This window comes from Phaethon aethereus, assembly GCF_964289735.1.
Source record: "Phaethon aethereus genome assembly, chromosome: 4".
Lineage (NCBI taxonomy): Eukaryota > Metazoa > Chordata > Aves > Phaethontiformes > Phaethontidae > Phaethon > Phaethon aethereus.
Genome location: NC_138578.1, coordinates 8,321,966 through 8,349,226, shown reverse-complemented (window position 1 = coordinate 8,349,226; position 27,261 = coordinate 8,321,966). Strand labels below are relative to the sequence as shown.

General features: G+C 39.8%; 1 protein-coding gene across 1 annotated transcript in view; it reads right to left on the bottom strand.

Annotated features, from left to right (window-relative positions):
• Positions 1-27,261, bottom strand: part of FAT4 (FAT atypical cadherin 4) — a gene marked incomplete at its 3' end in the record, with an annotated part of 153,996 nt that overhangs the window by 62,524 nt on the left and 64,211 nt on the right. The window contains exons 2-4 of the mRNA XM_081999665.1: positions 9,738-9,869; positions 5,065-5,326; positions 2,215-2,565 (exon numbers count right to left, since the gene is read on the bottom strand). Coding sequence (XP_081855791.1) covers positions 2,215-2,565; positions 5,065-5,326; positions 9,738-9,869 — 745 coding nt within the window. The remainder of the gene's footprint in view (positions 1-2,214; positions 2,566-5,064; positions 5,327-9,737; positions 9,870-27,261) is intronic.

Sequence of the window (27,261 nt, the reverse complement as noted above, 5' to 3'; positions counted from 1 at the left end):
CTGCTTTGATTTTTCCTGGTAATTCAATATGGAAAAAAATAAAATCTGAATCTCAAAATTAATGTGTTTAAGGGAACTAAGTTCTTTATTGCTCTGTAAATAACCAAGAGCTGTAGATGATATTTACTATGTATCTGTACATGAAACTGTCCCAGCTGAGACAAACAGTTACTGCTTCCCAAGGAGTGTGTCAAACAAGAAAATGAAAATGGAAGAAGTTTCACTATCACCATATTTTTGTCTTTTATCAGTGTTTATCCTAAAACAACAGCCATGCCTCATTATAAAACAATGTCTTTTCAGAGCTCCTTCAAACTATGGGATCATATAACATAAATAACAAAATTATATTTGTGTGCATTGCGTGCATTATCTGTGAGCCCCATGCAGAGGAGTACAGTACTAGCTATTTCTGTACTTTAGATAAATATAAGATGACACAGGATAACAAGCTTGGGCTTGAAACAGAAACACCAATAGATCATAACATTTGCTGAAGTTACAGTCCTATGGGGGAACTCAACCTGGCATGCTCTTGGAATGAAATTTCTGCCCTATTAATTTTAAATCTAATCTGTTAGAAAAGTAAGTGTGCCTGAAAATATAAAAGGCAAGATATCTGACTTTTCATTGCATTACTCCTCAAATACTCATTTTCTTCCTTGATAATTGAGTGCATGATGAATGTAAAATGATACGTCAGTGCTATGATACAGTTCATGTCCATGCAGATGGAAATTAATGTATGAGGTGCAAGAGAAAAGGAAAACAGACCCATAATGGTTAAGTGAAATTAAATTCCAAAAAGATTTGAAACCAACCGTTGTGCTTCTTACAGGGAAATAAGACATAAAAGAGAAGATAAGTAAGAGACAAACCCATTTATCTACAGCTCTGAAGGAACAAACCCTTCCCTGGGTATGCATGAAGAAAGCACACATTCTCCCCCAATTTATAGTTAGTTTACATAAAATAAAAGCTTTAACAAGAGTGCTGAGAGAAAGGTCCATGCAAGCATAGCCAATATCACCAAGTTACAATTTATGACTTGTTGGCTTATCTTACGAAATCTCTTCTCTCTCACTTTCTCAGTTTGACCTCAAAACCAGTCGCACAATTTTTACCAGGGAAAGTTCTATCCATCAGTACAGAATTTATGTCCCCACAAAAATGTTTGAGCTCAACAACTCAGCATTTCCCGAGGAAAAACTGTTTTATTGAATAATCCTGATCAGCTTAGTTGTTTTACGTGAATCAACTAGGATTCTTCAAAGCATGTAGGTGCTTTGTGCTTGAAGCACACATTTCAGTTTAAGACATTTCTATGGGCTTTGCTGAGCCAGTGTCAAGTTGAGAGGAGACAAGGTTGCTTAACATGTCACAAAAATAACCTTCACCTGTACAGTCACTATGAGTGTTATGAACAATTTTGCATTAAGTCACACTGACTAACGTCAGTTATAACTGACAAAAAAAATATCATAGTACGCTATGGAATGATTTTTATGTATTTTATGGCCATATTCTATAATTATTCTTGCTTGGACATAAATTGTATGGCAAAACGGTTAAGCAAGCTATAAAGATTGTATCTTTCGCAGTCCAACACATTAACACCTTCTAGATGCCATAAATAATCCCAAGATTAAAGCTTATTTTAATGAGAAATTTTCCCATTACCTCTTTAATCAGTTTTTTCACCTCCACTATCAATACTCTGTAGATCACAATTCTCTTCATGATATACTTAAACGCTACAGTACATTTAAGATGATTGCAGATGACATGTCATACTGCCAGAACCTCATTTAGAATATATTATATACTTTAAGATAAAAAACATCTGAAAGAACACTTAGGTCTAATTTAAACGTGCAACCTAAGCACCAGGGGAGAAATCATGATGTTCAACTGCTGTAACATGCTCTAGGTAAAATACAGCTCTGCAACTCATTTCTTCAACAGCAGTTAAAAGCAATATTTGACTGTATTTTTAATTTATCACAAACAAAAACAAGGAAGAAACCACCCACGCAAACCTAATGGGAAATATGAGAAAAATAATTTCTATTTACACAGCATGCAGTGAATTTAAGCATATGATGGCATCCTAAGGATAGCCCTACTTTGCCCTTTCTACTAGATCTTTTAATAAGTTGTTAGGGTGAAATACATATTTATCATCAGAGAAACAGAATATGAGGAAATGCCTACCATCATCTGCATCAGTGACACTGAAGTTGAGAATAGCGGATCCTGGAGATAGGTTCTCCATCAAAGACGTGCTGTATGAGGTCATGCTGAACACTGGTGGGTTATCGTTGATGTCCAATATATTGAAGTACACTCTGATGGTAGTAAACTGGCCTCCCCCATCTTCCGCGCGGACAGTCAGAATGTAATACTGCTGTGCTTCATAGTCCAGTGTGCGAGTCAGGTTGAAGACTCCGGTAATGGGGTTCAGGAAGAAGACACCCTCTTCATCATCTTCACTTACAGTGTACGTGATTTCCCCGTTGATACCAGAGTCATCATCAGTGGCTAGAATGGCTGCCACTAAGGAACCTGTGCAGGATGACAGGACAGCAAAATCAGTCACTCGTAAAAGGCAGCTCACCAGCTCATCATCAAGGAGCTCTGTACAATAAACTGTATACTCTGGTAGAAACTCAAGCCTCAATGTTATAGGACTAATGACTATGAAAGGTTCTTCAAAGCAGAGAGGAACAGTATTCAGTATGATGTTTATTTTAAAGGGCTACTAAAAAAAACCCCAAGAAATGGCCAGGAACATTTGTTTTTAATCTTTAAATGGGAACACGTCCAGATTAGATATCAATTGGAGAAAAAATACCTTTTCTCTTGCTAGGTATTTTCTCTCTATAGCTCAAAGGACCCTCTCCTCCCCACAGACAAATATGAGTTTTGAAATCTTCTAGATATTTCTTTGTAAATGCAGAAATCAAAATGTCAGTACATACCAAATATCCCAGCTCGACTTTTTGAAAAAGTGCCTTCACAGGGTAACTGCAGTTAGAAAACCAGAAACCTTATATAGGGGTCCATTCTTCACTGTTTTCTGAAATTCAACTCCTTGTGAATTTGTGCCATTGTTTTCATTTCTGCATAGCTGCATTTGCACGACTGACCTATCTTACTAAAGTTTGGAAATTGTCACTTTTTAGTATTTCAAACACTAATTATAATTAAAGATCAGCTCATTTTCAAGCAAATAAATAATTTAATTTATTGTCCATGGAAGCAGATGAATTCCATGCGTTGCAGCACAGTTAACTATTTCTGAGCAACGCAATAATGAAAACTGCTTATCATCCAAATTAAGAATAGTGCTACAACTTCCTTTAATCCAGCTGAATATGCTGGTATCTTTTACATCCATTTGATTACCTCATGCTTTAATGTTGCTGATTGTGCGTTAACTGGCGAAGAGGGCTGTCCCGAAGCTGGATGGGATTATCAGCCCTCCAGCGAGTTTGCAGCACAGCCGGGTGAAGGAAGCTCAGCAGAGAGCCGCGCTGAGGCCCAGGGAAGCTACAATTCCCCATCGCGGCTGCCAGACTGCAAGGGGAAGGGGAATTATTCTCTGGGATAGAGCACAGAGCCCCGAAGAGGAGACCTCGCAGTGCTTCCCCTCCGGATGAGCCTGCCAGCTGCTCCGGGACCGCTGGAGAGCAGAACAGGAGAAGCTGCAGCACTTCAACTATAGAACCAGGCTGTTTCTTCCTTCGGCATCCATTACTGCTGAGCTGGTATAAGGCACAAATGTAAACCCCATAAATGGTGAAGGAGAGAATCCTCATCTTAACGTGGAGGGAATTATGCTTACCATTTCCAGGGTTATTCCTGCTAAAACAGACCCAGCCTCAGGACTCTGAGTGACAAGAGAGAAGAGCATAGCTGGGGATCAGCAATCAAGCGCCCCGTGCTGCACAGGCGTCTCAATTACTTCCAGATCAGATTCCTGAGGCACAGCCGATTGCACTGTAATCCTTTAATGCAAAACATCACTCAATTTTGGGACTGTGACTGTGGGACAGAGTGCAAAAGTTGGAGGCATGGGGGTAATCTTGGTTGTCCCAAGCTGAGCCTCCCACGCTTATAAGTCAAAGCCCTAATAAAAGCTTGAAAGCTATCACCATGTCATTTACATCTCCTTTGTTTATTCATGTTTTAGAACAAGTTTCTAAAATGCTTCAGTTACTAATACCAGCAGATACTGCTTTTATACTAGCATTCTGGAAACTATTTATTGTGAGAAATATTAATTTCTCATCTGGAGACATATAATACAGCACAGCTTTTGAAAACTTTTTTTTGATCTAAACAGTTTCTAGCTTACGACCTAACTTTGAAACATCAAAACAAGCTTTAAAAGAAGAAAACGACTTAAGAGGTCAGTGGTCATACTTACGAACCAGAATTAATTACCTAAAGATCAGATTTTCTACAAAAATCTTGTCAAAAACAGGAGTCAAGGGTAAGATCAAGGACATATGATGTTAGGGTTAGTAACTGAGCACATGTAGGGAATATTATTAAGGTGCATGACTGGCTGTTCCATGGTCACCCATTTTGTGATCCTACATTTGATGAATTAAGTACTGTAAGCCATATTCACTGAAGATGGTTCAATCAATACTAGCATCACCATGACATCTTTTTCATGATAGGTTACACTGTTTGTATCCTGTAAGTTGTTCCTCCTACTTTTCTGCTTGCTATTTTTTAAGTAGTCGCACTCAGAGGCTTGCATTAGGATACAGGCGTAATTCCTATTCCACATCTAGGATTTATCTGAGTGGCAACAATTCCTCTATTTCCTATTGAAAATAAATTTGAACCCACAAGCGATAGAGATTTCCTAGCAAGCAGAATTCCAGCATGACACGACTCTCTCTGTCTCTCCACCCCATCTGACAGACGCCTTCAGCATCTTCTGCCTCCTGGCAAAGTCAGACAGATCTGCTACGCCCTCCCCATCAAGTCAATTTGGATTGACAAAATTAAAAAATTTAGTCCATTTTAGGGCCATTTCCTATTTACCTGGAGTGGCATCTTCTGGGATGTCAAAGGAGTACACTGGCTTGGAGAATCTGGGGATATGGTCATTAACATCGCTAACAGTGATGTTTATTCTCATGTCTGAGGACTGCAGGCCATCATCAGCACGAACCAGCAAGGAGTACTTGGAGCGGCGCTCCCGGTCCAGGCGCTTTGTGGCTATCAGGTCTCCTGACTCAGGGTCAATGTGGAAGCTATCATCTGCACCGCTGATAATAGTATATGTGACAAGGGCATTGGCTCCCTAAGTAAAAACAGAAGTGGTCAAATCACATTATTTGCCAGGAAAACCACACCATAATTTTCAGTAAGACAAGAATCGTTCCAGTAACTGCACTTGGCAAATATTTTTCAGAACAGTTTCCTTTAATAAACAGTCTTCCTGCCCAGTCCCTGCTTCAGTCCCCCAGTAAAGACGCATACACACACAGTTTTTATTTACGAGACATGAAATGACGAAGTTAAGCAGATACTTTTTGCTCCACTGTTCATAAAAGGATCACATCCAGTCAATACCATAAAGCTCTGATACCTGTTTTAATTTCAAGCCAGCATCACTAAGCAGTGTAACATCTCCCCTCTTAACAGGGATCAGTGTTTATTCTTCTTGTTCTACATTCAAAGGTTAAATTAAATCCCTGCCAGTGGGATCAGCTCTGCCTTTCCTGCTCTCTGGGGGTGGGATGGAGGGAGGAGGAGAGGGAAGGATGCAAGGAGGGAGGACCACGAGTGGCCACACGGCAGCTCCACCAGCCAGCACGCATGGCAAGAGCTGCAGCTCCCGGTCAGGAGAAACTCACAGGAGCTGTGCTTGCAGCAGACCCTCAAAGGCTACTTTCTGCATGGAAATACATTTATCCCTGTAAATAAACAGCCCCAAAGTGACAAAACATGTGTCATTAAAATCACAGTTCTGATCCCTTGGGTTGTGCTGGAAGTCAAAAGCATTTGCTTTTGGGTCAAAGTATCTCATTTGTCCTTGGAAAAAAAAGGATTCATATGGACTTTGAGCATTTTGGTTAAAAGGAAAATTAAGGAAAAGTGATTTTACACAGAAAAAATGGTAACTTTTTTTTTTCCTCCTTAAAGGTTGAACATAAAACTTAAGAAAAAAAAAATATGGAAACTTCCATTCAAAAAAACATCGACACGGTGCATTTTGCCTCAGCCCTACCCCATCACAAACACCAAGGGAAGTCACCTGCATCCAGTCTGTATCATTGATTACTAGCAAGAAAATCAATCCGCCTTACAGATCTTAGCTCTGAGGAGTACTGAGGTTTCTGAGAAAAAGGGATGCTGCCTGAGCTTTGTTTTCATCCATCTCCTGGGGATGGGTTGTGCAGCATGACACTGCAGCAAGAGGGTGGTCCTGGGGATATACGCAGCTGGCTAGAGCGCCCAGCACCAGCTTGGGTGACATTTCCCTGAAAAGCCAGTACTCAGTTATAAATTTTGGTTCTTAGCAGACTGACATTGGTCTTTAAGGGAAAAGAGAAAGAGACCTAATATCCCGGGGTGACGTCCTTCTTTTTCCCAGACACGCTTAAGCGCACTGAAGGTTTGGCAACCTACAACATCGGATACATGTACCTATACCCCACATGACGATAATGCTCAGCAGTGCATTTTGGTGGGCGAGCAGGTATTTACTGTGCCCTCGTGCCAGGCCAGAGCTCGGGATTCACAGCTGAAAACTGCTGCTTGCGTGCGGGTGGCATTTCTGCAGTGAACAACTGATCAGAGAGATCAAGGGGAAAGAAATTCTACAGCTGTTTCAAACACTTTTGCCTAAAAAAGCAAATTAACAGAGAGAAACACCTGCTCGTATTTGTGAGAGGCAAGACAAGCATTAGTTACCTGACCTTATAAGAGTGCCTCTTGCCAAGCTTTTTCTCTGGAGTGTTGTTTCACAGAGTCAGACTGAGCTAACTGATAAAATGAAATTTAGAAAGAAAACAAGCTTCTACGGGTGCCCAGCCCTGAAGAGCTGCACGCAGTGCTTCAGTGTACACAGCATCTGTGTGCTCAGGTGTACCTGGGGGACATCACACACTTTCCTGCAATTGTGTGGCTTAGCAAAAACATCTGATGAGAATTTAAGATTTCAGAGATGACCACGTTATTCACCACTTGTTTGACTAGCCAGCTTCCTCCTAATAGAGCGCAGCTAAAACCACAGCTACACATGATACTGGTTTAATCAAGTTAGTAACTTTACATGAGTTAGGTGAGAACCAAAACGAAATACAGATATATAAAATCTATTAAAAAGCTGTATAAAAATTTCCCATTAAAAACTGACTTTAAAAAGTTGCAAAGCACCAGAAGCTGTTGTAATTGTTAAAGCCTTTGGTACCACTTAGCACCTAGAGAATGCCTTGACATCTTTTCTCAGATCTATACAATGTCCTTATAACAGACAAGGGTTTGAAATTTGCTGCCTTCATACTACCATTTTAAAATATTTGTAAGAGGGGTTCTTGTACACAACTCAGCCGTGAGTTTTAAGGGTTCTGTCACTTACCCTTTTCAAGCTAGAACTTTGATTCTGAAAGCACCTGTGCATGTAGCAAAGGCAGCATGCTGTTTTACTGAGCTGTATTTATGGGTTGCATGTGCAAAGAAAGCAGCCGGAAAAGTATAATGTCACAGGACTATCATATGAAAAACAGGGAGCATTCACTATGCCCTCAACTTCAAAGAGGGATGGGGAGTGGGAGGGAAAGGCAAGTATGTCAACTCCAGACAGAGCGGTAGTTTAATATTTACTTCTTCCTAAACTGAAGCCAAACAGTCTTTGTAACAAAATACTTTTTGTTACAGACATGCACCTTTCCAAAATCCTGTATTTGTCTGTATGTCAGGTTGCTACCAGAAAATGAAGAGAAGAACAAAAAGTTCATATCACATTCGTACCATTCCTGGGGGTGCTCCAGTGGTTCTCTCTGTAGTAATAAGATTAAGTGCACCAATTAACAATCACAGGACAACTAACCAAGCTGACACAAAGAAGTCCAGAAATACAATTTGCTTGAGGGGGTTGAATTACCTTATTATTTGAATGCAAGAATTGCTCGTTGTTTTCAAGTGTAACCCTATATTTTAATGACAACACAAACTTCCTTGCATGCTCATATTGACTTTTTAGGCCTTTCCCCAGTGGAAAGAATCAGTTCAAGTGAATGAAACAGTATGATTAACACTCTCAGAACTTACCTTCCAAAAGAAATAAATACATTAAATTGTATGTGGATATATTTGATGCATACAACAAGACTGCAATATCTCTCACTAAGCCAATTGGCCAACAGTTTAACATCAGTTGCTCAAAGACTTTTGCTAATTTCTTAATAACTCCTCAGTTGCAGCATCATCACAGTAATGAATCTAAGTGGGCAAAATGATTTTGTAAACCAGTTCATGTACAGAGCACATATTTTAGCATTATTTCTTCTCTCCTCTTTTTGGTGAAATAAAACCTTCTTCAGGAAAGGATAATATTAAGTAATTCTAGTCAAAGTGTAAGCAGGCATTATCAAAAGTATTCTTGTTCTTCAAGGCTTGTCTCACATTAATTTTATCGCACACTTTGAAACTGGGCTCAACTACAACATCTCTGCTTCAAAGTTAGTTTAGAACTCAAGCTGCAGTCTTAAACTGAATGCCAATAAATCTTTATCACAAGCTGGGCAGTCCAGCACCTTCCCCAAGTCATCGGGTAGAGTGTATGATGAGACCGTGTCATGGTTTAGCCCCAGCTGGCAACTAAGCACCAGGCAGCCACTCACTAGCCTCTCCCTCCCCAGGTGGAATGGGGGACAGAATCAGAAAAAAAAACCCTCATGGGTTGAGATAAAAACAGTTTAATAGGACAGCAAAGAAATAGGAAATATTAATAAAATTACTCATAAAGGACTATACAAAAATAAGTGATGCACAATGCAACAATTGCTCGCCACCCAGTGACTGATAGCCCATCCCCGAGCAGCGATTCCCACCCCCAGCGATTCCCACCCCCAGCCATCCCCAGTTTATATATGGAACATGCTGTTATACGGTGGGGAACATCCCTTTGGCCAGGCTGGGTCAGCTGTCCCGGCTGTGCCCCGTCCCAGCTCCTTGTGCACCTCCTCACTGGCAGAGCCGGGGAAGCTGACAGGTCCTTGACTGAGTATAAGCTCTACAGCTACTTAGCAACAACTAAAACATCAGTGTGTCACCAACATTATTCTCATACTAAATCCAAAACACAGCACTGTACCAGCTAGTAGGAAGAAAATTAACTCTATCCCAGCTGAAAGCAGGACAGACTGATAACAACAAGACAATCTAAAAGCAAAACATGGGGCTTTTCTTGCCATTAGTGGAACCACTCATTAAGAGATATTAGCAAAACATTAACTCATTACATACAAACCACTGAGCAGCCTACAAGTAATAGAGTATTTCTCACTTGCGCCTGTGTGTTTGCCTCTGTGTGACTTCGTGATACCAAATACAGTTTTGCAAATGGGCCAAACGCAGTTTAAAGCATGATTGCAATGACTCCCAAGGCCAAGGTCTCACGAAGGGAATAAGGGAACAGGTCAAAACACGTATTTCCAGAATAGCATTTTTAGTACAGATATTCAAATACAAAACCATGCTCCTACCTCATCTGCATCCATGGCTGTCAGCTGCAATATTTTAGATCCATCTCCTATATTCTCTTCTACAGTCAGATCAAGCATATCTGTGGGGAATACTGGTGGGTTGTCATTGATATCCTGAAGCATTATTTCCACCTGTAAAAAACAGAAATTGCAAAAAGTTGGTAATCACTGTGAGTTAGATGCTGATTGGACCTGAACGTTACAAAGCACATAATTTTGAAAGAACTCAGGTAAATTGTTCTTAATCACATGAATTATAACATTCCCAAATCACACCAACAACAGGAAAAGCCCCTCCGGATATTAAAATTCCACATTGTTATAAAATACTCACAGGAAAGCCTCTAAAATAAATAAAGTTAATTTGACTTGTTGATAGCAACTGATTTTAAATGGTCCTAGTCTAGTTTATATTGGAAAAGATCCACTGATAGACTGTCATTGTAATCCTCAAAGTCAGCCCCTGGAGGATAGCTGCCAAGTCCCGGGGCAGGAGATCATTCAACCATTAAATGCTGCCTGACATAAAGATGAGGTGGTGTAAAATTCTCTCTGAAATGTTTATATATTGGCAACTCTCTGTTCTGAGGGAGGAAAAAACACCCCTGCACTTTGTATTTTTTTAAAAAATAATCTGTTTTTCTCTCTCTCGAAGCTCTCCTCTAATTGCAAACATAAATGTTACGTTAGAAGCACCCACTAGCATCTACTCTCCATGCCTATGCACACCTAAAAAAATGTTCTTTTCACATGCTATGTTTGTGTGCTTTTCCAAGTAGTAATGATAGTTTCTGAAAGGTTGTTGTGTGTTATTTATTCCTAGTTTTTAATATGCAAGATTGCTGCCCTGCTGATGCTAATTCAAAAAGCTGCAGAGCTCCATTTTCCCTCATTGCAGGGTATGGCAAGTAATACTTCAAAAAACAAAAGAAAGAGAGGACACAGCTGTTTTACATTTATCATGGAAAAAAAGGCTTGTTTTGGACGCAAAATATTAAATGGCCACCAAACTCTGAAGACCTGCTAACAAGAAAACCACGTAGATGAAGGAAGCCTGTCTGTATTGCTTGTCAAGGACTAGAGGAAGGTAGATAGGGCTGTTAACGCAGGAAAGGAGGCAAAGGTATGGATGACTTAAAGAAGATATCTAGATTGACAGACAAAATATTATTTACACTACAGTACCTGCATTGCCATTATCCACAAGGGATCTCCCTGGACTTAGTTGAAAATATATGGGTTAGGCTGCTCTGGATATAATCAACAGATATTTCTGTTGTTCTGAAGTCTACGATTTTTACTATTTCTAGTCACCTGCCATAATATTTTCTTTTTTCATTCTGTTTTCATACAGACCACCGATTGCCAAGACATTCTGACTTGATCAGCAGGATGATTCCAAAGATAAGCACTTTAGTGACAGAGGTTTGGCTGTCCCCACAGAACAACTGAGTCACCCAGGCTCACTTGGAGCATCTTTCCCCAAGCTCTCAGTGGCTGCACCCTAGGGTCATCAGTCCTCTGTGGGCTTCTTGAGACCACATCCTGAAGGAAGGTCCATCTTTCCGTCCTCCCAAAGGCAACTGTTTCAGAAAGCCTAACACTTCCACCAGTGCTAGACTTTGTGATGAACGTATTTGGTGTGTCTGGCTACTGTCCTTCATAAAAGTCCCTGAAAATATAAGTCACTGTAGACATGTAAATACTCAGAGCAGATTTGGTCCTAACACACCTATCTCTTCTGCCTCAGAGGACATTTCTAATGCAGAGAAGGCTGCAAGGAGCTCAGCTCTTTCCCCAGTAAGCACTTTTCTTTCAACAGGGTTTCTTCAGAGGGTGGAGAGATCTAGACCACTGTGAACACATTATGGTTACATTGGTCTCTGGTCAGTATATACACCACGTGGGGAGACACCTTCCACCTGGGGATCTTAGCCATCCTCAGTCACCTCAAGTGAGCTTTTTTCTTTTCTTCCAATTTGCATTTGGTATTTATGCCCGCAGTAGGTTACTGTTACTGTCAGCCTGCCAGAACTTTTCCACAGCATTAAAGAGAATTTAAGTGTCTTTAAATACAGAGGAAATATTACATTAATGTTATAGATATATCTGCTGGAAGTGCAGACAAACCACTGGTCCTGTAGGCCTTACATGGCCTTTTAGAGAAGGACATTATTTATTTATACAGTATTTAATTCCTTTGACCATTCACAAATGGTACACAAAACACTTCATGGCCTGAGACACATTAACCCAGAAGGTTTTATCGTTAAATTTAAATCCCTGACAACAGAAGCACAAGAAGAGCTGACCAGAGCATCACAAGCAGTGATTTGACAACTGACTAACCAGACACAAACTTTCAGAGAATACAACAGCCTATGATGGCTTTCATGGTGACTGCTGCATCTGGGTGACAATCACAGAAATGGGAGACACGCAGTAGAAATGACAGATGAAGGATTCTGCCAGCTATCCTTGCCAGGAACTGGCAGAACAAACTATGTATGCTCTTCTGCTCCAAGCATAGCGTTTCCCCTGATACGGTTTCAAAGTAAAGCAGCTGTGCCGCTCTGCAATTTATTTATTCATACCATATATGTCATGCACAGCTAATGTTTCAGCTGCAGGTGACATTTCACCAGCAGAATCCATTTGCATGATGAGAGATTGTCCTTTGTAAAAATCATATGAAAAATATATGACAACTTATGGGGTTTTGGGTTAGGAGCTGTGCATTGCCTACAGCTTGCATAATGTAAAATAGTCAGAACCCAGGAATACAGATGGCTAAGGGTTGTGGGACGAAATAAATTAATTATAAATTCAGATTCCAGAGAATAAAAAAAAAAAAAGTAGAAGAATAATAGAGGAAGTAATTTTACCCTGAAAAATCAGCTCTCAAGTAAACAAAGATGTATTTTATACTGAAGGAGTTCTTTAGATCGTGGAAAAATAAGAAATTCTCAAATAAAGAAGCAAAATTTTTAGAAAGAAACCACAGTATTTTTAAAGAGCATTTATCAGTGATTTACTATTTATCCACAAGGCTTAGATAATGCATATTGCTTCACAAATCACTGTTGGCTAAGTCTAATTAGCATCCTCGTGTAAAGCTATCTTTTTACTTCTGCTATAACTTAGTACTTCCGCTTACATATAGTACTGCAAACCTAAGGAGTAAGATCCTGGGATGTGCCCATTTGCAGAAATTTCACTCAAGTAATACATCTCTGAGAAAGACTTAAGAAAAATCTTCACATTTTCCTCAAAACAAAAGAATCCATTAAGTTTTATGCCAAAGGCCTCACTTAAGAAAGAGTACATCCTGAACAAGTTCAGGTGCAAATTGAATGTCCAATCTTCTATTCAGGAGTTCAGAAATTAATTTCACTTTGAAATTATTTCAGAAGTTCCAAACCCAAGCAGAAACTCACAGGAAAGCCACAACCACAAAGTCTTTCCTTGCTACAGGGCACTGGAAGATTTCAGCATGCCTTATCACATCTTCACTGGGGAAGAAAAAGAAAAAATCCACAAAGCTTTAATCAAACATCTAAACTAAATCTCTCCCTAATCAATTGCCTCTATCTTTCTAATCCCACATTACATTTGCATAAAGATATCAATGTGTGTCACTCGGATTCTTGAATACATAGTTTGATTAATATCATATGCTACCAATTAATAATTGTGTGCAATTCTGCCTCAGACTTAATGAAGGCAAGACAAGGTGGTCATGGCAGTATTACCAGCCATCTGTACCACGGGCATTGTGTTCAGAAGGGTCTACAGAACACGTGCTGTGCTCCCAGCTTGCACCGATGGCAAAACACCCACCAGTGACAACAGCAAGTACAAGAGTAAATCTCTAGGAAGCCAAAGGCCTCAAAACCCAACATATGCCACAGGAAGAAAAAAGGGACCTTAAAGGATTTGTCCAGACCTTGGTCCCTGGAAGAGGAAGGAACCATTAGGTGACAACATCTGTACAACTGTAGGAAGCAACATGTCCAGGCTACACGGAAAGGGACAACCACCACCTTCTCCAAATCTATCCACCATAGAGAATATTCTTGCCTGACCTCAAACCTGTCAGTCAATGTAACTCTAGCATGCAAGTGAGAGGCAGAAAGCAGTCACCTGAGGGGGCTCCTTGGACCACTCCAAGTACTGCAGTATGGCCAGTGTCCGACCAAACACTTTCACAACTTCCCATCTGACAAATCCTCAATTCCCATTTATATCAGCAGTACCTTTAATACAGGACGCAAAAATTCTTACTGTCACTCAGAGGACTCAAATAGAATAAAATACAGCAGCAGCAAAGGTAGTGAGGCATGTTTGCCCACACATTTGCACCTTTTAATTCTCTAAATTGCACTCTCCGGTGGTCCAGGCACTGATGTGGGCTTTGCTCCTCTGAACAGCCTTGAATTTCTGCAGAAGCCATGGGAACATAAACAGTCACAGACACTTCTAAATCTGTTAAGACTATGATGGAAAACTGATTAATAGATTCAGAATATTGCCTTGCTTTATTTGTTCAAGGGGAAATGAAAAAATCAGAAAGCTTTGTTCTATCCATGTGTGTGTGTAAATCTCCACAAAATGACTCTACTTTTGTACAAATTCCAGAAAAATGCTTTTCCCTCACATGTTTAATGCATCTAGAAAAAAGACTGAAAATTAAAGCTTTCCCTCAATGTTTATACTTCAGAAAAATACACGTTGCTTATTTGTAAAATAACCACAATAATTTTACATATCAATTTCTATGCAAACTATCTTTGGGTAGTGTTTTTTGTTTGGGGGTTTTTTGTTTGTTTGTATGTTTGTTTTATGTTCGATTCAACCTATATTAAACTAAGATGCAAAAATACAGACATACAACAAACCACAGAGATTAGCAAAAGTAGTGAATCAAACAATACCACAAATTTCCCTGTGTCTGAATCAAATTTCTCATTCTGCAGGCTTAGTAATATTCTCACAATCATGCCATGCTCCTGCCACTAATACAGATGGTCAACCCATCCTGATCTGCGACAATTTGATTGCTGCAGCCTGCTGTCGTGGACATTTTCAGAGCAGATGAAGTTTTAATTACCTTGATCTTGTTCAGATTCTTATTTGCTGCTCAAATTAGTCTCTTGTGTTTTTTCTGCATAAACAAATTCAGAACAGATTGCAGCAGGGCAGCAGTCACCTCAAACAGTTTTGCCTCAATTGACTTTAAACGTAGATGTAAGAAAAATCTGAGGTTTTTTATTTCAGACAAACCTCAGGTCTTAACAGGTATAAGGAATCATACCAGGATCTTACTTCATAAAGTATACAGTATCTATTTGAGCATTTAGGGCATGAACCTGAACACAAGAAGTCACTGGGAAACTTGTTATTGTTTCAAAATGCTGTCTTTACTTTGAAGAAAGTCGAAAAAAACCTCTTTCAATTAACTGATAGCATTTATGAAAGAGACTCTTTACAAAGAATGATGCTGCAGTGTAAAGTCTTCAACAGCTTCATACTTTCTACACAGATCTGAAAACAATTTATTCTAGCAGGGGGAAGGAGAAACTCAATTATGATGGAAACCTAGAAAAAGAAAGATTATTTTTTGGTTAACCAAAATTAATATGAGTTTTAGTTTGAATAATCTATTCTTCTAGAATACTTATTGAATACTTATTCAACATAATTTGTTGAATTAAGAAACAGTTGCTAAAAGACAAAGTTTCTTTTCTTAGAGCAAAAGAACAAATCCACTTCAAAAATACTAGTACCCCAGACAAGTATGACTGAACAGGCTAGACAAATTCCATGCTCAACATAAAAAGCTTAACACGAGAGTTTTATTCTAGAACAAGAAATTATTTTAGTGACCAAACTTACTGGGTTTATGAGATACAAAGGTACGTAAAATAAAACATTGCATTGGAAGGCAATGTGCCAAATTCTATCCGATCGTAACACCTTCTATAAACCAATCAGCTCATTTAGCCAGAACTTACCCTTCTGTTTTATTACACTTTTTAACATTTATTTTTCTTCTATTTCAAGGTGAGGGGGGGTTTATAGACAGAATACTTTTCTAAAGTTCTTCCATCTACCAAATGAAAATGAGGGGAAAAAAAGATGCCACGGGAAACTTGAATGAGCTCATGTGGCAGAAGCAAGTTTCACCGGGAGTCCCCAAATGCATGCAGTAATTCTTGCTTGTAGCCACTCTATCCATGTTACACGCTCAATCAGAGATCTATAGATAGAACATGATCTAAGAAGAAAGGAACTCCCAGATGTCTCACATGTTCGATACTTCTTCAAACACTACAGCTATTTGATTAAAGATCAAACATAGTGGAAAGGCAACAGCTTTTCTTTCAGTTTATATGTTGCTAAGTCATTCTTCTTCCCCTTGCTTGCTGCCATGATGTTCACTGCCTCTCTCAAGAGTTACCATCTAATAACCTACAGGCAGCACTGGCACACATCGCTCTGAAGACTCGTTTATGCTTAAGCCATTATATGATCCTTCATATTAAAAAAATTAAGGGGCTTATTCTTCTTTGCTGGAGACCGTGGAAGTGCATTATCAATTTCAACAGAATAAAAGTGAAAGGATTCTATTCCCCATCCCTTGGTAAATATTCTAAATAATATCATTCATCATGATAAAAGAGAAAAATTCAGCTATTAATTTATCACATACATGTAACTAACTGAAGAACCTGGCCAACACTAGTCATTTTTCTCCTGCCTCCATCACTTCGGCCTTTTTATTCATCCAGCAAACAATGCTTCACTAATTCTGAAAAACACATATGTATGTGTAGATTCCTTTTTTATTGGTGTGAGTAATCATATTGGCTACTCACATCAGTGAACTTATGGTTATACTAAGTGTTTGCAGGACCAGTGTGTGTGAACTGTGAGGGGAACAGAAAGATTAAGTATCAGAATAGAAGCAAGCAAAAATGCATTTCCAGAAAGAAAAGAAAAAAAAATTTAAAAAAAAAATTATATATAGATATATATAGAGAGAGATAGATCTATCTAGCTTGATATCCCTAGAAAATCTCTAAAAGAATGTTTCTAATAATGATAAAAACCCATAGGCTATCCTGAAGCAGTTTCCCAGCTTGCTCTAAGTACTGGGGGCAAAAAATAAACACATTTTAAAATTACTTGAATAACCAATAATAGCAGAGCTCAGGAAGGTGGAAAACTTGAACTACAGACCATGCATATTTGCAATTTCCACAACAAGAAGGAAAGCCCGTTTATAAAGAAAATATCTTGGGACAAGGCAATAGCTTTTGCTTAGGCAGAGGCTGAATGAGGCATCTGAATATCCCATTTTCCAGGAGGCAAACAATCCCAGTGCATGCTAGTACAATAAAAATCGCATTAGTCTATTGTGCTGCAGGCCAGCAAACCTGTTAAATAGAAATAAAAAAGTTGTTAAGAATCCCACTATTAACAGTGGGAAGATTGCAGCTGAGGAGAAAACATGGAAAAAAAACCCCACCCAACTCTAAAAAGGCACTACTTGGGGGAAAAAAAAAAAAAAAAAGACGACAAGTTTGAATGTTTGGGGGCAGCAACAGCCACTTGACCTTTGAGTTTTGGGGTAACATCGTTGAAAAAAATATCAGAGTAGTGAATATAATCCAAACTCTTTCTAGTACATCTCAAAGAAAGTCCCTAATTTTAGGTGATGGTGACAAGCATTTAGGCAATAAATGAATGTGTCAGCCATACACTGAGACCTTAGATAGTTAGGAACTCTCCACAGAAGGAGATGAGGGCCCAAGACTTAATTTCGATGTCTGAGCTCAAGAGTACCTTAACAAAAGAGAGGATATGAAAGCTGTCCTGGGCTATATGACTGCCCACTCCAATCACCCCAGTGCAGAAGAAGACAACAGTTTGAGCCCATCTAAAATAGGGATTTTAGCAATATTTCCTTTTCCCTCACAAAATCAGGAATTGCTACTGATTACCAGCCTTGAAATTGTTTGGAAATTTAGAGCTCAATGCATTTTGTTAACGTTTCCTTTTCTCCATTAAACAAACATGCATGGAAACATGATTAATAAGATTTATATGTAATGTTGGAATTTCCCAGGTAATTTTAATCTGTGGGCTCTAATCCCAGTATTTTAACACAACATAACTTTCTTGAAGTTAAAATCATATTGTAAAGTACACTTTATTACGGCAATTTGATGCTTTGCAATCAACTTGCTTTTATGAAGCATCAATATTTTCTAAAAAATGCGGGAGATCAGAGTGCTTTCAACAACTCAGTGATTTAACTAACACTATCAGAAAAATCATAGAATCATAGAATAATTTGGGTTGGAAGGGACCTTTTAAAGGCCATCTAGTACAGCCTCCCTGCAGTGAGCAGGGACATCTTCACCTAGATCAGGTTGCTCAGAGCCCCATCCAGCCTGACCTGGAATGTTTCCAGGGATGGGGCATCTACCACCTCTCTGGGCAACTTGTGCCAGTGGTTCACTACCCTCATAGTGAAAAATTTCTTCCTTAGATCTAGTCTAAATCAGGTGTAAATCTGCATTCATCAGTATTTAAAATTAAAAAGATGTCACTTTCTTGTGTTGTCCCTAGCAAATACTCATCTTAGTGCTGCAAAGAAAAGGTGCCATAATTTGTTTCTTTTTTCTCTCCCTTCCTTTTTTTTTTCCTTCCTTTTTTTTTTTTTTTTTTTGGTTAAGGTGACCACTGGGAGTTGCACTGCCTGGAGTCTTGATTAAATGTTTTACTGCATCCAGAACACTTCATCATGCAGCATAGCCAAAATCTATTACGGCTTGCAAGTGACTCATGCTTTAGCTATGAGAAGACCATAATAAAGAACATCTTACATAAAAATGCCAAAAAGGTTGGTAATTTAATCTTGATTCTAAGTAGGTATGCAAGGTCTCTTCGTCAGCCCGTGCTTGCCTGTGCAGACAATAAGACATTGTCTGGAAACGCATTACCTACTGTGGTTACATCTAACTTTTTGGCAAAGTCCAGATGATACTGCCACTGAAAAGAAATGGTTCGTTCTTGTGAGTGCACTGCAAATACCACTTCTAGCAAACATGCAGTATGATTTATCCATTCATGCTAGGGGTCCATCAGCACCTGGGCAGAATATTCATTAAAACCAGCGACAGGGGAAACAGCGTTATTAGCCCATGAGTAAACACATGTGGATGATAAATCCTGTCCCTCTACGGAAACAGATGAATAAACACCAGAGCAGCATACAGAAATTAACTTCAGAAACTGTTATTTGCAGCACTTACTCCTCGGATGCCTACCATACATCACAGAAGTGGACAGAAGCAACACCCTGACCCAGACGTTAACGAAAAGAGCACTAGACCCGGGCGCTCGCCCCCCCATTCAGTGGCTTCCTGGTCCAAGGCAGAAGCAAAGAAGCTCTCCGGGTTCCCCAGACTGACTCCCTCCACTTCAACCAAGCCATTCACGTGTTCAGATACCCTGTCAGGTCACTCTGGGCAAAGATTTGTCACAATGTTGTGTTACACACACTGGGGCACAGGGAAAGGAAGGGTCAGATATTCAAATCTTGAGAAAGGGCAAATAAAGCAAACAATTCAGGCTGTGTTTCAGTTACTGGTCACTTATAGCTCATGTGCGTTACATACATGCAGCCACGACTGACGGCATTCCGCCAACACAGGCAACTACTACTGCTGACCCAGGAGAAGGCCACTAGCCAGGACAGGACATCGGTACCTCCGCTCCCAGCCCCAAAACACCTGCAAAGGCTTGCTGAGGATGGGGTGCAATAACAACGAGCGGGGATTTGGGGACTGACTCCATTGTTTGAAGAGCCAGAACAGAAAAGAAATGCTTTTCTAAAGGCAAAGCAAGCCATGTTGCTATTCCCGCTCTTCCTGAAATCAATATATTTAAGTAATTGTTTAAGTCTACATCACTTACTGCTCTCTGAAAACAGGCATGGTCTCACATGCAACAGAGGGAATTAAGACTGGGTTAAGGAATGCACTAGTCAAACCTTGGCTAATTTAAGAAAGCAACAGCACGCTGATTTTAAAACACACATCAAAACATACATAATAGTATACATGGAAACCCAAAATAAGCCAACATCACAATAAATGAGAGATAAACATCAAAGTGGTACAAGGAATAAAAATGATAAGAAATGCCACAAGCAGTCATGTTTTTTCCCTCCTTCACCACCAAAACCATAATGAAATACAGGTTATTTTGTCAGTACTGGTAAATGAGTAACATGTGTGGCTCAGTCAATATTCATACAGTTTAAAAAAGAGATTAATTGTTCAAATAAGTCATTTTGAACTCCATTTCAATAGGACCAACTAACATACCAGGATCTCTCCCAGGTCTGCCCAGAAATGGCAACCCAGTGGGACCAACACATAGTTGGGCTGGCACTAAGGACCATAAGCTGCTCTATATGCATATGGCACCTGTGTGCACATGTGTATGTATGCATGCATGTAACAAAGGTCAGGCTGCCATGCCAGCCTACCTGCTCAGAGCAGGCATAGGACGAGGGACATGGCAGAGCTGTTTCATTTCTCCTCTCCCACCAAGCCAGTCCTGGCAGCGCAGCCCAGGCAGCTGGGACAGGAGACCACGAGCACGCCTTCCCTAGAGAAGCTGGCATGAACCATGACTCCTCCCACAACTGGAGAGCATGAGTTTTCCAGTCCGCCCTGGAACAACATCTCAGAGAGGTCTGCAGCCCAGGCAGTATTGCATTCAGTTAATCCAGGAGACCTTGAGTGCGTACATGGCGCAACTCACGTAATTTCAACGTGAAAATGCACTGGCCTGGGAAGCACCATGGGAGTATGCACCCAGCGACCACTACGCGCACCAGAAAGACCAACGTACTACGGCACACGTTAAGAGGTGCCATTGTTTCTTGTACTGCTGTTGGGGCACTGTGCACAGTGAGGAGGGCAGGGAGAGCAGAGCGGCTCCATCCACCCCTTGAGCGCTGAGTCAGCAGCACTGCTTGGCCACTGCAGGCACCAGAAAAACTTCACAAATCCTTTCACAGCCTACCCACAGGTGCTGGGACACACACACACATATGGTCCTATGTCATTTCCCCAGATAAAAGGGGTGATTTTCTCATAAAGACATTAATTCTTCTGTATCTAGCAGTACCTCTAGCTACAAAACCTATTTCAAATACCTGCCAAACCAATACAAACACTTGGCAAGCACTTGCTAGTGAGGTTTTTCTTTTTTGGGTGGTTTTTTGGGGTTGTTTTTTTTTTGTTAAATACTCAAAACATTATACATTTGGGAACCATTTAGTTTATAACTTTGCATTTAATTAAATGAGGTCTACTGCCATGTAATAAGAAATTGATTGAATTGGTAAGAACATTTCTGTCCGTGCCAGAGGAAAAAAAAAAAGGATGAAGAGAGAAAGAGGAGAAAGTAAGCATTAGCAGTTCAAGGATGGGAATATCACACCTCTAAATTAAATAAATCACTTAATTAAACTTACAGGTGTGACATTTAAGATACATTCAATCATCAGGACAATAGGATAAATCCACTCCATCAGTGAAGGCTGCCCAAACAGCAAAAGCAAAGCTCTTTACCCAGAGCCATGGCAGAAAAAGCATTTTTATAGTCACTGAAGAAACCACAGTTTTTTTCCTGTGAGTGGAATTAAAGATATAGGACTGAATGCCGATTGACATTCTGCAGTGTTACAAGGGTTTTATAATGGCACCTTTCTGAGAAGAAACCCCATATGAGTCTAAATAGATTTTAGCAAATAAAACACACAAGGCCAAAGTGTAACTTTCTAGTCTCACGTTTAGAACAGGGCCATTTTCTAGAAACACCTTTAAGCTTTTCCTCCACAGCATCAACAGACTGCTAGCAGGGAACTGTGGGGCTAGAAACTCCAAATATTTTCACACTCTCCTACAAATTTCAGGAAAATGTCCTCCTCACTTTACTCCTCATTTTCAGACCACAGTCTTCGGCAGCAGCTTCGCATCTGCTCCTGCAGCATCGGGGTGGTCCCTCCCAGTGGCCATGGGCCACTTGTGGCCAGAAAAGCACTTTTACGTGGCCACAGATGGACCTTCTCATTGTGGCTACCCTCAGCAGACCCAGCTGACCATCAAAGGCAATGGTGGCAGGGTCTCCTCCGCCAGCAGAGCAAGTTTCTGGGTACTCAGAGGATCAGACAGAGGTTTGTTAAGATGAGTTTGCTTACAGCCAGCAAATCCGCACCGCCTGGATATACACTGCAGATTCATCGTCCCCTGCCTTTCCTTTCTTCTGCATGGCTGCAAAAGCCACTGCAGGTCTGCTCAAACAAACATAAGTCACATGGGACTTAAAAAATATTGTACATTCTCTGGAACATTTTGGGGGCAAACACTAGTCCTGGGAAGGCTAAAACAGATTCAACTTAGATTGATCCCGCTTCATCCTTGGTCTCAAGGAAATTTGCCAAGGAGACAGACATGGCTCCAGCCTAATTGGATTAGGGGGCATTTAAAAACGTGGGGTTTTTTATTTGTGAGATCCAGAGAACAGCCCCCAAGTGTCTATGATGGGGGGCTTTACAATAACGATGGCAGCAAATAATCCAGAGGTGTTTGGCTCTGCGAAGTTCTGTTCCGAAATGGGAACACATGCATTCAGCCTGGGTCCACTGGTGCAGCGTGACTGAGCTCTGGCCCCCGAGTCACCAAAGGCAGCAGGAGCATTGCTTCACCGTGGGGTCAGGCAGCTGAGAACTGGCTGGAAATGCCTCTCTCCTCCTCCTGGAGGAAACAACAGCTCCATGAGTACTATCAGCTTCGGAAAAGCACATCAAAATGCAAATCGGTGGGATGAGTGCTTGTGAAGGTATGCCCTTGGACTCCACTGCCGTTCCTTAACCGCCACTCCAAAGGTCTTCCAGGCTCATCAAGGGTCTTTGCAAACAATGAAAAATATTAACACTGCAGGTCTCCACATTTAGGCAACCTATCTTTGGAGAGGCAGATCCTCCTGTTTCCCTTTTCTTTCCAAATCTGCATCTTCAAAATACACAGTTATGCATGCTGATCTCATGAAAATGGAGCAAAACAGACAAGAACTTAAATTTCAATTTTCTGGACACACCAGCTCTTCTTTATCCTCTTTTCTCCCATATATCAGAATCTTTGTTTAGGCAGCTGTATCTTCATGCAAATCTTACCCCAGTTATCTTTTTGGTCAATCATGACTATACCACCTCTACTACAATTATCAGGAAACTCCTTCTTGCTAACAGTGGACTGCTGCAATGCATATTAGACCAACTCATATACTTGGACAAAAAAGAAAGTCCCACATGCCTCCAAACTTTGTCCTTCTGCCCAACATTCAATTGGTCTACATTACCTCGCCTTAAAAAATTGCTGTTTCTAAGTGATGAGGTTTTGCAGTAAGACCCTTCTTGAAGCTGAATAAAGACAACTCTATTGGATCTTTACCAAACTGAGAAGATTCAAATTTACATATAACTACAAACTTTGATCTCCAGAAATGTTCTGAAGACCTGAATAACACATTTTTTTGGCCTGGGAGTGTGGAAAGTGGCTGAAACTCTGTTTATAGAATTTTTCACATCAGCCAACAACAATTTTAGTTTTCCACACTTATCTTTTGAATTTTCTTACTTAGCTGTTGGATTTCGGATTTGATATACAAAAATTTAGAAAAATCAAGCATTAAAGACTAATTAAAAGGTACCTTTCAAACTTATCATTCCATCACTTCTGTAAATATATATATGACTTTGCGCACTGAAGAAAAATGAAGTGAAAGAAAACGAGCATTCACAGAAATAGCTGGAATAGCTGGAACAGTGTGCTTATGTGGGATTCTTACAGTCATCTTCTTTAATAAAGAATATGAAGTGTTTTATTTGAGCATAAAGTCAGAGATTTGACTTTTATTGAGTCCTAAGGATCTGCTACATCTTTCCTTATATGTAGAACCTACATTCACCTATGAAGTTACACCCTCTGGCCCTATAGTCAATAACAAGAACTTTTAATAGTCAAAATCCTATATTGATATGCAACTACTATATTACAGCTTTCTCCCCCAATACCAAAGACTTTGCACTGCAACAATCTCTCATTGACTTCAACATTGTTCAAAGGTGACACCTTAATGGAAGAGCAAAGACAAACTGCAGAAATACACATGTAGACACATATGTGTATATACAACACATACGCAGAGTAAACTTATAACAGTTTCTGTGGTTCCTTCCTCAAAGGGTTGACTGATACATTTTTCTTTTTTTCTAGCTTTAGTGTAGCACAGTTCTAGACTGCCTGGGAGGAGAGGACAGAGGTTAACGCCTGATGGTACACGCTGTCCTACAGGCCTCCTATGGGACACTCCATGACTGACCTGGGAACACTTCACAGCCACCTGCTCCCAAAGGACTTTAGAGGAATGCGGGCTTATTGTGGACAGTCCTAAGCAAGCCCTGATTACTGAGCCAGAAATATCACTAGCAGTTGACAATTACAGTAGAAACACAGCTGTTAGGAAGGCCAGTTGGACTACTCCAGACAAAGAATGACCAAACCAAAGCCTCCCTTCAATCAAGTCAACTGATTTTGAGTTTTGATAATCTTAGCAAACTTCAAAGGAAAAAAAAAAAAGAAGATAGATATATACTGACATTTCTGCATATCTTAATTTTAGTGTGGCAGGAAGCAGAAATACCACAAGAGAATGGTTCTCATGGTATTTCCAGCACAAGTGAAACCAAAGAGACTTTTCTTGCTCAGGTCCCTGTCTGATGTCCTGACCAAAGCTACTCAGCTACCCCTTGCATTATAGCACTTGGGTTTTTCAGTTATTATCCCAATCATGCTAAATCTTTGATCCTTTCAAAGTTTACCACCACTGGTCATTACTACAAGCCTCTGGGTTTTTAAAAACATACGGGAAGAATTTTAGCAGTGCTGAGAATCACCAGTTCCCTTCTGAAGAACATAGTTGGGGGGCGGGAATCAGAATGAGTGTTCAAATGTAACCATAAAAATTCAGAAATTCTTCACAGAGTTTACACACCCTTAAATACACAAAGGATGATCACTCATTGTATGCTCACAATTGAAGCATTTCAGTAGTTTTACCAACAATCAAGAAAAAAGTATTTGGAGGACAAAAATGGAATGTTTTACAGTGAAATGATTATATTCTATTAAAGGGTAGGAGAGCAGAAACAGAGAGTAGGCAAAAATTAATATATTAAACCAAAGAAAGTCATATATTGCCTCTTAGTAAGAAAATTACAGCAAGAAACCTGGGCATCACCGAGAGGTCTAGAAAATAGATGCTGCATTTTCCCCCCTTTTTATACTGTTGTTGTGTGGCATTCCTCCCCCGCCCCCATTCCTGAATCTCAGCCTGGTTTGATCTCTCCACAGAGCATGACACAGCTTATTTTTTTTTCCTCAGAGTAATGTAGAAGAATGCCAGAGCAAAATTTTTATGTAAAAAAGTATTTTCTAGGTATGAATGTAATAATCCTGAAAGCTTTCTGAGAAAGTCATCAAGCAGTGGAAAGAAAGAAAACAAGGCAGCTGAAGAGTTCTGAGTAATTAAAACAATGGCAACAACTCAGAAGGCTCCACTAGCTCATAGCGTTAATGGTGACAATAACACAATTACCAATGTAATTTCATAATGAACAGCTGGTGATAGGGCAACTGGGAAAGCATTATGCCTCAAAGACACCATAGTGTGCTTTAGAGAGATTTGTCTCTCTTACTTCATGTAACTGCATAGGAAGTAGAGATGTGGATGCTCTGTTTAGAAACACCTATCTAGAAATACACTGTCTGAAAATCACTACTAGCAAGTGTGAGAAATTAATAACAACAATTTTTGCATTTATGAATATCTGCCTACTACAAACTTTCAGCAGACTTCTCAAACATGATCAAAGGCATCTTTGTTGTAGTAAAATGATTACTGTATTTGTCTTCCAGGGGAAAAAATAAGGGACAGAGAAATAAGGTGATATGATTGGTATAGCACAGCTTATAACAGATTTGGCTGCTGGCCATTCCTCATTTTCACAGTCAGAATATGTCACTATCCAAAATCTGTATGGACACTAATGACAACGAGAGGAAGGAAACCTCTTGCAAGAAACCTCTGTCTTGCTCTCAGCCCTAAAAAGCCCCCAAAAACGTGTGCATAATGCAGTCATTCCTTCAGTGATTTCTGTGACCATACTATAGTGCAGAGAGGCAGAAGCTGCCACTAGTACAGAAAATACTTCAAGGGATGGTAAGATAAACAGTATGCTCATTTTGGAATCCTAAGGTACACCACCTAAAAAAGACATACCACAATTTGAAAATCCACAGTTTGCAAGCAGCAAAAAGATGAGAGATTAATCATACAGTAACTTTAGATTTGTATAACCACCACGGAAATGTACTACCACACGGTCAAAGTTTATTCACCGTGTGGTACAATAATATTCCATTCAATATTCCATTGCTACAGGATGACCATAACAGTGAAATAATCTAGCTACAGTGCCCCTTATTCCCCAAATACATAGAAAACTGAGGGAATAGAAGTTTGTCAAGCTTTACTATTAATATAACAAAAAAATCTCAGTTTGTGATACTATTAAACTTTTATGCCATTTATTAAGTAAATGCATATCATACAGGCATGCATAAGTTCAGAATATCTTAAATGTTTTGCAGCATTTTCCCATAATTTACTCAGTTCTTATGCAGACAAATGCCCTTTGAAGAAGCAAGTCCAAGCAAAAACTCATTGAGAACTGGCTCAGTTAATCCACTAGCAAACTTACTTGTGCTTTCCTGAACAATATCCAGCATCTTAACTGATGTCACCACGAACAAAATAACACACAATACCTCAAACCTCTACCTCTATCTGGATCTGAATCATTCTGCTTTGTAGCAATGATTACGCATAGATACCATTACTGCTACCTGTTACCACTGTGTTATGGAACAAAAAAGAAGTGGGGGAGATCATTAGCATTTTTGAAAATTCCTTGTGAATTCAGTATTCGGTGACTTACAACCACTGCTCAATAACATGATCTATATTGCAAGCCTAGCTGTCAAAACCAGATGAATTAAAGCCTGAAACATTTGAATGAAATTATTAAACTCTTCAGCGAGTAAAGAAAAAGTAGCACATCTGTTGCTTTTCATTTATTCTTGGATATTTAACTGTCATTTAAAACCATATATCCTGAATTACAGAGACCTCACTAAGATCCCTGAAAACAGTAGAAGAGAAATAAAAGGTCTACTTATGCCTAGCAAGATGCCATATGACATGCTAAGAGTTACATAGCCAGTGTTGGATTTGCCTCCTTCACAGAAAAATTTCAATCAAATTCAAAGCCTAAAGGACAATACCAAGTTCAACATGATATTGAATTAAAACGCAT